This window comes from Juglans regia, chromosome 4 (assembly GCF_001411555.2).
Source record: "Juglans regia cultivar Chandler chromosome 4, Walnut 2.0, whole genome shotgun sequence".
Lineage (NCBI taxonomy): Eukaryota > Viridiplantae > Streptophyta > Magnoliopsida > Fagales > Juglandaceae > Juglans > Juglans regia.
Genome location: NC_049904.1, coordinates 24535359 through 24548869, shown reverse-complemented (window position 1 = coordinate 24548869; position 13511 = coordinate 24535359). Strand labels below are relative to the sequence as shown.

Here is a 13511-nt window from a genome sequence, read left to right as displayed (position 1 = left end):
TTGCCCAATAATTTGGATTCATCAGGCCCTCATTTTTCGAACCAATCAGCCCCTCATTTTTCGACTCCATCAAACATCAATCTCAATCCCAATATTTTAGAACCTGCTTCCCTTCAACTACTAGAATCCGATTCTTCTTCATTCCATTTAAATTGCACCAATTTCTCCAATCCCACGAATCTACCTTCCATTTCATCTACACCTAATTTTTCTCCACCAACCACACATACTTCTCTTCAATCTCCTTTAGTCAACCCACTAGCCAATCCCCCTCCAATAATCAATCCTGATCTCTCCTGAAAATCTAGCCAAGATCATATCTCTCACCGAATTGTAACAAGATCACAAACAGGTTCCCTTAAGCCAAAACAATTTTTGGATTTTCTCTCTAATTATTCCACACGCCATCCTATTTCTGCCTTAGCCACCAATTCATTACCTAAGGACCCATTGAATTTCTCACAAGCCATAACTTCGGTAGAGTGGAAAGAAGTGATGGATGCGGAATATGCTGCATTGGTGAAAAATGCCACTTGGACACTTTGTCCTAGAATTCCCAACCACAACATCATTGATACCAAATGGGTTTATAAAACCAAACAAAATTAGGATGGCTCTCTTGACCGACGGAAGGCCCGTCTCGTGGCCAAAGGTTTCTATCAAATCAGCGGCCTTGATTTTTCTGAGACTTTTAGTCCGATTATCAAACTCGCTACTTAGCCGTTCATTTTGGTTGGGATATTAAACAGTTGGATGTTTCTAATGCTTTTCTCCATGGGACTCTTGATGAAGAAGTGTATATTTCTCAACCCCAAGGCTATGTTGATCCTCACCATCCAGACTATGTGTGTCGGCCTAATAAAGCTCTTTATGGATTAAAACAGGCTCCTCGAGCTTGGTTTAATCGCTTTTCACAGTGTTTATTGGATCTTGGTTTCCAGGACTCTTCTGCTGATCATTCTCTCTTTACTTATCACAACGTCGATATTCACATTTTTCTCTTGGTGTATGTTGATGATATTCTTATCACATGATCGCATGCTCCTTTTATTCAGAATTTGATCACACAGTTGCATTCTGAATTCTCATTGAAGGATTTGGACTCTCTTAATTATTTTCTTGGTATTCAGGTTACACGTGATTCTACCGGTTTACATCTTCACCAATCAAAATATAGTATGGATGTTTTGGATCGCGCACATATGCTTGGCGCCAAGCCATATTCGGCTCCTTGTACTTCTGGCTCCAAACTCTCAGCTACTGTAATCCTCTCCCTAATGCTATCGAATATCATCAGATTGTTGGGGCCCTTCAATATTGCACTCTTACGCATCTTGAAATTGCGTTCTCCATAAATCAACTTTGTCAATATCTCCATTCTCCTACTACTACTCATTGGACGGCTGCTAAGCATGTTATTCAATATCTCAAGGGTACCATTGATCATGCTTTAAACGTTTCTAAAGGGAGTCTTCGTCTCCAAGCTTTTAGTGACTCTGATTGGGCTGGTGATCCCGATGATTGTCGCTCTACTACAGGTTTTGGAATTTTCTTGGGTCCCTGTCTTATCTCTTGGTGTGCCAAGAAGCAACCCGTTGTCGCTCGATCCAGCACGGAGGCCGAATATAGAGCGTTGGCTATGACTGTGGCTGAATTGTATTGGATTCGTATGGTGTTAAAGGATCTATCTATCCCCCTCTCTCATGTTCCTACTATTTGGTGTGATAACTTGGGTGCTATTGCTTTTGCTTCGAATCCCGTCTTTCATGCACGGACCAAACATGTAGAAGTTGATGTCCATTTTATTTGTGAGAAGGTGGTTAACAAGGACGTTGCTGTTCAGTTTATTCTTACTTAGGATCAGATTACCGACATCTTCACCAAGGGTCTTACGTCAACTCGTTTTTTCTTTCTCAAGGACAAGCTTCTGGTCGGCCTCCCTCCCATTAGCTTGCAGGGGGATGTTAGTGAGAAGAGTTAAAGCCCTCCTCTGGACACGCACTCAAGGCGTAATATTACCTGATTTGATTTTTTCAATTTTTTCTAATTGTCTCTTGTATATTCGGCTACCTTTCTTTGCTGTCTGATTTTATTTCCTTGTACAGCTTTTAGCTTCCAATCTGATTTTCTTTCCTTGTACAACTTTTAGCTTCCAAACTCTGTAATGTAAACTCTGTATATAATGAGAATCTGCCCACGGTATTGTATCATTGAACAATACCTTTCATAAATCTTTCAGGTACAATCGCCCATGCGGAACTACTGTGTCATCGTGTGTGACGTGATAACATCTGAGAAAAATTAAAAAAATAACATAAAATGAAAAATGAGAAAAACTGCATTTTTGAAAAATGGGAAGAAGACCATCTGAATGAAAAAGGCGAGGTCCCAAGCCCAGAAGAGACTGGTAACAAAGGAAAACCAGAAGACGACCTTCTTTCATGGGTAACCGGTATTCTCATGCTTCAGAGCCGGTTTTAATTTATTCTTCTACTTCTTTCTATTTTTTGCTGCTTTTGTTTCTGCAAGCTTTTGTTCTACAACTCTCATAGTTTCTTTATTGATAAATTCAACACTGGGTATTTTTCTTCACATCTCTCTTTGCTTTTAACAAAGGCAACTCTCAACATCCACTTCTATTCTCCTTTTTAATCAAACCACATGAGAATACTCGTTTTAACACTGACTTTTCTTTCTTTTCATTTTATTTTACAACTTTGTTGTTGGGTTTTTGCAGGAATAAGAGAAAGAGGAATAATTACGCTCCTATTCATCACAAGTTGTTAGGTAGTGTTTGTGTGTGGTTGAGAAAGAAAGTTTACTTGTACAAACAGCAAGAGAGAGAGAGCACTTCGCTTTCTCGGACCAAAGAAACAATAAGAACTAGGGGTACTATCCGCATGGTGCGAGGTGGGGTGGACCCACCCCTGCATCCTGCCTTGCATGCAGGGGGAGGGTTTCCAACCCCTGCCCCACCTCCCGCTCAACCTAATGATCCGTTGAGTCTATAAATTATTTTTGGGTCTAAATTTTTTTTTAGATCAAATTATAATATAATTTAAATTATAAATTTAAATTTATACATTCAAAAAGAATATACACTCATTATAGTTGTATTTTGAATTGTCTTGGCCTCCTAGACCAACCTTTATATAAGAAGTTAAAGTAATACAATAGTCATACTTAAGCAATATTAGACTTACTATTAAGTTGACTACTTGGCAGTTATACAAGCCAGTTGCATAAATCATTTTTCTATATATATATATATATATATGTATGTGTGTGTGTGTATGCGCACTGGTTTAGAGTTTGAGTATTATTCAACTTTTTGTTGGTTTTATAAATATGTGAGCACATTGACTGGCGTATATGCTTGACCGTATGTTCCTCATGGCATGCAAGAGATAACAGTGTTAAAAACTATAAGAGAAAAAATAAAGCAAAAAGTTCAATCAACCACTCATGACATAAATTTAACATGGTCAGCAATATGACTACGGAGAATTTTATTCAAATAAAAATTAAAGATAAAACGTGATCGTATATGGGTTTAATACAATATATAATAAATCATAATTAGCGAGCCAGATCAATAGTCAAAATGGGTCAAAAAGCCTCGTTGAAAATCCACAACAAATTCTTAGGTTATTAAATTGGATTGCACACAAAGAGAACTAGACTCCACACAAAAAACACAATAGACGGCTCCTCCTAATTGTTTCCATAAACTTGTATTCCTTGATGTAGAGGATTTGATCCCAGATTCTGTAATTTATTTGATAACAAAACAATAGATAGGGATTATTTATCTGATTGAGCCGGCAGATAAAAAGTACTAAATCATAGAGCTTGTCCCTATTAAAGTTGTACAAGTCCTAGATGCAGTATCCGAATTAGATAGTACAGCTTTCAGAAGAGCTTGTTCCTTTTCATGAAATATAATCTAATTATTAGATATCTATACCTTTTGTCAACATTATCAGCAAGGTGTCAAGGCAAGAGAGGTCGCCAATGCCTTCTAAGAGAATTCAAACTTTTCCCACTACCCCTATTAAGACCATCATGCCAGGGTCTAGAACTCATATGGAAGACCGATTTGGATCCCTTGAGTTCTTGACCGAACTCCTAGGGTATCTCTATCCTATGGAAGACATCTCTCTCGCAAGCTCAAATGAGTACGTGTTATTTCATTGATGCAATATGGACACCATTTTAAGCTATTGGCATGGCCTTTCGCTCTTGAAGAAGGATTGAATATCGCCTATTTTAAGCTCTCCATATATGTCTAATACAATTACAAAAGTAATATGTCACCCTTCCACCCTCCACTAGTTCTCAACACGAGTGGACGATATGAGCCAACAAAATTTATCTACATTGCAACAAGGTATGCAGTAGGGGTTTGCATCCTAACAACATTTTTTTTTTTTTAATTTTGTATGACCTGCCCTTCTTCTTTGCTTCCTCCTGCATTTTCCAACATCTGAGAAGCAGGGAAAGATTGCAAACTTGGTACATTGTCACCACTAACATAGACAACCCGAAACATGTCGTACTTGACATCGAGAGAAAAGCGATTAAAATAAGGCAGCATTGACCTTTTATGATCTGAGTTTAGCACCCATGAGTAACAAAATCGGATTGACTTCCACACAAAGAGACATACCACTCTTGGCCTCTCTTGGGATTTCAAGCAAACTCCAGCTGCAACACCTTCCATCTTTAGAAAAGCAGATTTGAATAACGCTAAGGTTGCATAAGAGAGGTCATCTAGGTGATCAGCAGCAGAACCAACTGCTGAATTTATGGATATTGTGTCACCTGTGTGAAATATTATGGCCGAGGCGGCATCTCTTGATTCTCCAGCATATGCATCAAAGAAGCCATGCTCAATTAAGATAGCCATGTTTGATATATCTGTCAACATTGACATCTAGGAAAAGAGAAAAGTGGGTATTAGAACAGAAGAATATTCAGACACTTGGAATGTGCAAAAAACAGGGAAATGAAAGCAAATGTGAAATGACAAAACGTTTAACAAAAGAAGCTATCATCAGGCAATTCCCACTTTGATTAATAAAGCAATTTAATGAATTTTCCCTTTCCTCCATGTTTTGAGTCACAAAGGCCAGTTTAAAGGTTGAAAATCTCCCTGAATAGAGCTTCATACACTTTCTTTTTTCTCTTCGTACACTTTCTTACTGATGATGAGTCTCGGTGTGTAATAACGTGATTATCATGGTTTTCACAAGCCAAATTCTTATAGAATCTAAGGTATTCGAATTGTCGGAGGAAGGTAGTCGATGGATTCGCTTAATAGAGAGAAGTTGGAAGGTTACAAAATTACTGATCTTGGAGAGGTCTACGTTGAACTGGTTCATTAGAGCCCTTAAGGAATGCTTGACTAGAGACAAGGAGTTTTTTGCAACCTCACCGGATGGTAACAGAAGCTACATCGCGCAGATATGCTCCAATGCTCAAGGTCGCTATATGGCAGTTGGTGGAATATGGCAGAGGTGGCAGAAGAAACTTTGTTTTCATACCTGAAGAAATAGAGGGGAGAGGGTGGAGAAAAATGGTGAAGACACCAAGGGAAGCTTACGGCAGTTTGGAAAATGGGAGCAAGGTTGCTTAAATCCAAAAATCTAACCCAGAAAGCACCGATGAATATTCTTCCTAAGTCCTATGCAGAGATGATCCGGTCATCGGGGCTCGCTGCCGGCAGCGATGGTAAGGAGGTATATGCTTAGGGAAATGCAGTAGCTTTGGTACCAAGGGTGAGCGGCAATTCTGGGTTTTCAAAGAAAAAGGAGATAGCCGTTGTGGAGGAAGGACCGAGATGTGTGTTCTCTACTTGAGCCTGTAGAACTAACATTGAAATGGGAAGAGACTCCCTGACCGAGAGAGGACCCTTGGAGAGGTTTGACAAGCTTTCTTCTTTTAAGCAAGAGTACAATTGAGAAATTTGGTCAATCTTATGATTCAGAGGGTGGATAAAAAACTATGGGCTTGGGCTTGGGTTTGGACAGAAATGGGCTGCGCCAAAGCCGTTATACATAGGCCGAGAAAGGTAAAGCCCAAGCACTGGCGGGCTAAACAACCCAGACCCATCGGCAAAGATGGGCCGTCCTCTTCCAACCACCAGCCTGCAACCACACAGAACCCATCGTCGGGGGCAAGGGACCTCATGGGTGGAACCTAGGGCGACAAGCTGCCAATATTGAGGCTGCCGATGGAATCAGAAATCAAGAATGGTACTCGGGCTGTGGAGGAGGGGCAGAAGGAACCAATGCTCACACAGACTCTACCGTTGGGAACAAGCAACCTATTGGGTGCGCTTCTGGTCAACAGCTTGCCAGCGTGGATGCCGCTGACTGAGGAAGGAGCCGAGAATGAACGTCGGGCAACCCAGAAGGAGTCGACGAACACACAGAACTCATTGTCGAGAGCAGACGACCTAGTGGGTAGGCCTCTGGTCGCCAGTTTGTCAGAGACGACGTCGCCAACGGAGGAAGAAGCTAAGGATGCTCATTGTGGCCATGAGAGGGGGTCTCGGGTTGAAGAAGAAGGCCAGAATGAGCTGGTGACACTGTTTGACGTAGAGGGAAGTCCTATTGTTAATATATCTACACGGGAACCTCAAATGGAACCCCAAACTGAGGTTGGCACCTTGGCATTATCCACACCCAATTGGTGTAGCCCCCTAGTTGGTATTCCTACCTAGGATGGATCCAACAAAGGGTCTATGAGACTACCCAATGAAGGTGCTCCTATCCCTTTTGAGAATATCTTGGAAGTTGCGAATGAGGGGTTTGTGTAGGAGTATGAAATGCAGTTGGTTTGTAGGGAGCTAGAGGAAGGGACTACCCAAGGAAGGTGCTCCTACCCAAGGGTTTGTGACACTACCCAAGGGTCTATGAGACTACCCAAGGAAGGTGCTCCTACCCAAGCCCCTTGTGTTCTATGCTGCCAGGTTCACATTGGGCCAATTCTCAGGCCTCGTTTGTTTTCTGAGATGAATTGAGATTAAAGTTAAAAAGTTGAATAAAATATTGTTAGAATATATTTTTTAATATTATTTTTATTTTGGAATTTGAAAAAATTGAATTGTTTATTTTATTGTGTGGGGATTTGAGAAAGTTATAATGATGAGATGAGAGGTTTTCAAAGTTTTCAAAGTTTTAGGTTTTAGTCATGAAAACAAACCAGCCCTCAGTCAAATTGGGTCTTCCAAAAAGTGGATGAAATGCGAGAATGCATAGGGATTTCTTGTGAGGGATTTGGAGATCAATTCAAAGCCCTCCCCATTGCTATTGAATCGGGCCAACCTCACTTGGCTAGATCCTACGCCAAAAAAAAGGGAATTAAAGATACTAGCTTGCTCTATTAATTATCGAGAACGTAGTGCAAGTAGAGGAAGGAGTAAGGGTAGGGTGAATATATGTGATTTATGAAACCAAAAATTTTATCTTGGAATGTAAAGGGGCTGAATAATCCGGGTAAGCGCCTCTATGTTAAAAACTTACTAAGAAACTGGAAGGCTGATATCATATGTCTTCAAGAGACCAAGCTGAAGTTCATAGATAGAAGAACAGTTAGAAATTAGTGGGGATGCCTTCACATGGGCTGGGTTTATCTCGCTTCTAAAGGGGGATCGGGAGGAATTCTTCTGCTGTGGGATACGAGAATCGTTAATCTAGTTGAGGAGCATATTGGGGAACATTTTGCGGCCCGCTCTTTTAAAAATGTGGATGATTACAAGTGGTCCTTTGCTGGTGTATACGGTCCTAATCTGGACAGCAATAGATGGTTCCTTTGGGAGGAGATTACTGAGTTATGTAGCTGGTGGGATGGGCCATGGTGTATTGGGAGGGATTTTAATGTCACCCATTTCCCGAGTGAGAGGTCGGGGGATTCCTGTATCAATCAGGCAGTGGCAGAATTTTCTAATCTTATTTTCGAACTTGACTTCGTCGATTTACCTCTGGGGGGGAGGGGGGGGAATTTACATGGTCCAATGGGAGGGTTTGGTCAAGACTGGACAGATTCATCGTATCCTCGTCTTGGGAGGCCCATTTTCCAGATTTATGCCAAAAGAGACTCCTGAGACTTTGTTCGGACCACTTCCCTATTTTGCTTGATTGTGGGGGCCTTCATGAGGGACGTAGATATTTTAAATTTGAAAACATAAGGTTGAAAGCTAACGGTTTTGTGGAGAAGGTGAGAGTGTGGTGGTTCTCTTATGATTTTTTTGGTACACCCAACTTTGTGTTGGCTGGAAAACTTAAAAGCCTTGAAGAAGGACCTGAGAATGTGGAATGATAAAGAATTTGGGAAGATCAACAATCAAAGGAAGATTCTTTTTGAGGAACTTGCATGTTTGGATGAAAAGGAGAGTGTCGGGGTTCTCACAGATTAGGAGAAGGCAAGAAAGATTGTTGTTGTGGCTGATCTGGAAAAACTTACTCATGGAAGAGATCTCTTGGCGACAAAAATCCCGAGCCCTTTGGCTGAAGGAAGGAGATAAGTGCACCAGCTTTTTTCATAGAGAAGCCAACTCTCATAGAAGGTTTAATGCTATTGAGGTACTGCATTCGAATGGTAATGTGCTTTTAGACAGATCCGACATTAAGAACCACATAGTGCAGTTTTTCGACAACCTACTAATGGAACAATTTCAGTGGAGGCCTAAGGTTGATGGGTTGACATTCAATACGATCAATCAATCATGTGCTGGTTGGTTTGAAAGGATGTTTGAAGAGGTAGAGGTGCTTAAAGTGCTAAAAGGAATGGACAACGACAAAGCGGCGGGACCAGATGGATTTTCCATGGCAATTTTTTAAGTATGTTGGGACATTCTCAAGGAGGATGTTATGAAATTTTTTGCCGAATTTCACTCACACATGAAATTCGAGAAAAGCCTTAATGCAACCTTCATAACCCTTATTTCGAAGAAGGCAGAGTCAGTGGAGATGAAAGACTTTCGCCCTACAAGTTTTGTGAGTGGAGTGTATAAGATCATATCCAAAGTTCTCGCCAACCGTATGAGCACGATCATGGACAAAATTATTTTGAAGCCTCAAAATACTTTTGTTAAGGGGATAAGATTTTGGATTTGGTACTAATAGCAAATGAATGTTTCACAGTAGAATTAGATCCAACACGCCAGGTATCATTTGCAAACTAGATATGAAAAAGACCTTTGATCATGTTAATTGGGACTTCTTAGTTTATGTTCTATGCAAATTTGGCGTTGGGGAGAGGTGGCGCAATTGGATGAAGTATTGCATCACAACTGCTAGATCTAAGGGTTTTTTCAACAGCTCTCGTGGATTGAGAAAAGGAGATCCTTTATCTCCTCTTCTCTTTGTCTTAGTCATGGATGTACTGAGTAGAATGATAAAGGCAACCGGGGATGGGTCTTTTTTATCTGGATTTTCAAAGGGCGGTACTTCTTCTGGGAGCGTCAATGTATCTTATCTTGTTTTCGCTGACGACACTTTAATTTTTTGCAAGCCGGATCCTAATCAAATCTGTTCATTGAGAGCTCTCTTGCTTTGTTTTGAAGCTACTTCCGGCCTTAAGGTGAATTTGTCCAAATTGGAACTGGTTCCGGTTGGCTTGGTAAATCATATTGGAGACTTGGCTGAAATTTTGGGTTGTAAGGTATCTTCTTTGCCTATGAAGTACCTCGGTCTTCCTTTGGGGGCTCCTCATAAATCCAAAGTACTATGGGATGGCGTGATTGACCAAATTGAGAATATATTAGCAGGTTGGAAAAGAATGTATTTATCTAAAGGGGGAAGAGTCAATCTTAGTAAGAGCACATCATCTAACCTACCTACGTACTTTCTTTCATTATTCCCTACCCCGGCTGGTGTGGCTAATAGGATAGAAAGAATTTTCCGTGCTTTCTTGTGGGGCAGATTGGGGGACGAGAAAAAGTTCCATTTGATTAAATGGGACAAGAACTGCACCCCCTACTTTGTGGAGGCCTGGGGATTAGAAAGCTGAGTATTTTCAATAAGGCTTTACTTGGAAAATGGTTGTGGCAGTACCACCAAGAAAGCGAGCCTTTATGGAGGACCGTGGTTGATGCCAAATTCGGAAGTACTTGGGGAGGCTGGATTTCTAATGAAGGGCGAGGATCATATGGTGTGGGTGTATGGAAATTTATTAGGAAAGGCTAGGATTCATTCGTAATTTTAGATTTGTGGCGGGGCATGGAAATAGAGTTAGATTCTAGGTTGATGTTTGGTGTGGTGATGTTGCCTTAAAGGAGGCTTTTCCTTCTCTCTTTAGAATTGCATTGCATAAGGACGCCTTTATTGCTGATTAAATGGACTCTTCAAATGGCCTACTGCAGTGGAATGTGTCATTTACCAGAGCAGTTCAAGATTAGGAAGTGGGAGACAATTCTGATTTCTAAAGCACCTTGTACGCATTGAATTTGGAACATGGTGTGGAGGACAAACTGTTGTGGACACATCCTGGGAACAAGAAATTTTCGGTTCATTCTTTATGTAAGGCTATGTCTACCCACTCTTCTCAGAATTTCCCTTGGAAGCGCATTTGGAAGAGTGAAGTGTCCCTAAAAGTTGCTTTCTTCGGTTGGTTGGCCTCTCATGGTAAAATTTTGACCATAGACAAGCTAAGGAAGCGTGGTTTCTTCATAATGGATTGGTGCTTCATGTGCAAAAAGAATAGCGAATTGACAAACCATCTTCTTCTCCATTGCGATGTGGCAAAGGATGAAGTCTTCTTAAGGTTGGACATTGCTTGGGTGATGCCCAAAAAGGTGGTGGACCTATTGGCTTGTTCGAGCGAAACACGGGGAAACCGTCAAGTAGTGGATGTTTGGAAGATGGTACCCTTATGTCTTATGTGGTGTATATGGAATGAGAGGAATGGAAGATGTTTGAAAATAGTGAACATTCATTGGAGGGGATTAGAGATTCATTTTTCCAAACTGTGTTACTTTGGGCTAAGACTATTGTATTAGATGGGGGTAATTTTAATGACTTTATGCGTCTTTTTTCGTTCGTAGGCTTGAATTAAGCATTTCTCACTTGTGTACCACCTGTGTACTCAGGCTATGCCTAGTTTTGATGATCAATAAACTTTCTTAATGATAAAAAAAAAAAAAAAAATCTCCATGATACTCCATTAATGTAATGTAGTAAGAAGCAAAGAATATACGAACTTTTAAGAGTCATAATCACCTTTTCATTACCCTAAAGCCCTGCTGTTTGCTTTGTAGACTTATAGGTTATGTAATTTCATTAAGATGATCTTTTATAGTCCCTTTTGAAGTGAATTGCATTAAAATAAAGCAAAGAAGTAAAACACAAGTGGAAAGGAAAGTTGGTTATAATAACTAAAACTTACAAGGATAGAACATAATAACTCTTTGTTTTCAGAAGGTTTCTTCAGCCATGCTCCATACCATACAATCTGAACACAAGATTAATCAATTAAGATCTCCAAAAACCAGTATGTGAATGCTTGATTTTTCTCACTTGAATGAAGTGACACAGAAGAAATATCACAGAAATTAAAAGCACTTCTAGAAGGGGGAACAACTGAGAGTTTGTGAGGAAATGTTTAAGACATGATCATGCGTCATTTCTTAGTCTCAATGAACAATTGAACTATGTGCCTGAAAATCTGGTTGATTAGTTCAAAGTGAAAAAAGATGTTTTATACCAATTTACCTAAGGAAAATGATACTCCAACCGATTGATCGGTACCAACAAAGTATACCGATCACTGTTTTTTTTTTCTTAAAGCATTTGTGTGCATTTATTTTTAGTATTTTGAAAAAAAAAATACTAAAACAAATTATTTAAAAAAAGATTAAAACTGTTTTCGGTACCTTCAATCGGTGATCAGAATTGACTTGGCAATTCCCATAATAGAAATAATGATACTTTTAGTGACACTCTAGCAATAAACCACAAACCAAGTAATTAATTTTCTTGGGAAATGGAGAAATAGGGAAAAGTACAAACTATTGCAATTACCGACTTCTACCAACTATCAAATAACACTTTTCTCTCAGACCAATGGTAAGTTCATGTCACGTTTTTTTTTTTTTTTTGTTATCTGTTTGTTTATACGTAAAATTGAGAGATGCAAGTGTTATCTCTTTTTTTTTTTTTTTGAATAACAAGTGTTATCTCAATGGTTATGATTGAATATGATGGTACTTTTTACCTATAAGTTTGATTAATTTTCGACGGTGTGAAAACACAGGTGAAATGTGTATTTAACCTTAAGAATAATATAAAAAATATGTTATTTTATCCTTTATAGCGAGTGTAAATAAGAAAGAATTCCAGTAAAAACCAAATCCACTCAAATGGGAAAGAAATAGAAGAAATTGAAACAAATTCGATTCAAGTAAAGCGTACGTGAAGTGAAAAAAGTAGAACAAAATGAAAAGGTAAGAAACAAGTAATATTAAGCTGAAAGGAAGTGAAAAATGAAGGTGAACTCACCATATTTCCATGAATGCTCTTAAAAATAGAATTTTGTACGCAACCAAGATTCTCAGTGCATAAAGAGAACTGCTTCAACGCGTCAACAACGTCATCGACCAAAACAACTGTTGGCCTGAAGACAAAGAAGCTCAGATCCAAATTTCTATTGCTGAAGGGCACAAAGCAGGCCATTCTATTATCTTCTTTCCGGCTTTCTTTTCTTCTTTCTCGGAAGTTTCTTCTAATCTCCAAATGAATCAACAGGGAGAGCCAGAGAATCTTTATGGGTTGGATTTCTTTTCTTCTGTCTCTCTAAAGTTTTGATTTTTATCTCAGAAGGAATCAAGGAGAGCCAGAAAATCTTATGGGTACTCTCGAGCCTTCCACTGAAAAGTAAAGATTGTTGAATGGAGTGGCTGAAAAGAGGGATTGGACTGAATTGGTCGTGGCGACATGCCATTGCCAAGTCTTGTTTGGCTTCTTCAGATTCTGAGACACGAGCAAGGAAAACTATATCATATAATAAAGCAGATGAATATAAAGATGCCGTCTTGAGCTTTGACCCTTTCTAGAAGTTCACCGGCACGTGATTATAAGGGGTGGTCCCTCGGTCGTCGGTCCAACCACTCTGGAATAGACTACCTGGGATGGTGGCAGTCTACCCCGGCCAAGGTGAATCCAACCCACAAAGTGGTAGCTGCTCCTCTTGGGATGGCCGGACCATCGATTCCATGAGGTGGACAGCGATCTTATTCTTTTCTTCCTTCTTTTTTATTTTTTTAAATATAGTTTTTGTTTTTAATTTTGGATGTGCTTTTTATTTTGAGATTTGTTATATATTAATTACTATTGACTATCGTGCCTATATTTGATAATTTTTATTTTTTTTAAGATACGGAATGTAAAATAAATAATAACTGATGAGAAAAATTATTTTATTATATTCTAATAGTTAAAGGAATGATATACAATACATTTTCCCTATACATTATACAATAGTTTTCTTAAGATGAAAATATTTTTATA

The 13511-nt window shown here is 39.4% G+C and overlaps 1 protein-coding gene across 1 annotated transcript; it reads right to left on the bottom strand.

Moving 5' to 3' along the window:
* Nucleotides 1-3969: 3969 nt before the first annotated feature.
* On the bottom strand, nt 3970-13221 carry LOC108990181. Its single transcript, XM_018964064.2, has 3 exons — nt 12504-13221; nt 11392-11457; nt 3970-4936 (listed from the first exon to the last, which is right to left on the bottom strand). The coding sequence occupies exons 1-3, from the start codon at nt 12675-12677 to the stop codon at nt 4433-4435; spliced, it is 744 nt and encodes a 247-aa protein (XP_018819609.1). The 5' UTR covers nt 12678-13221; the 3' UTR covers nt 3970-4432.
* Nucleotides 13222-13511: the final 290 nt, after the last annotated feature.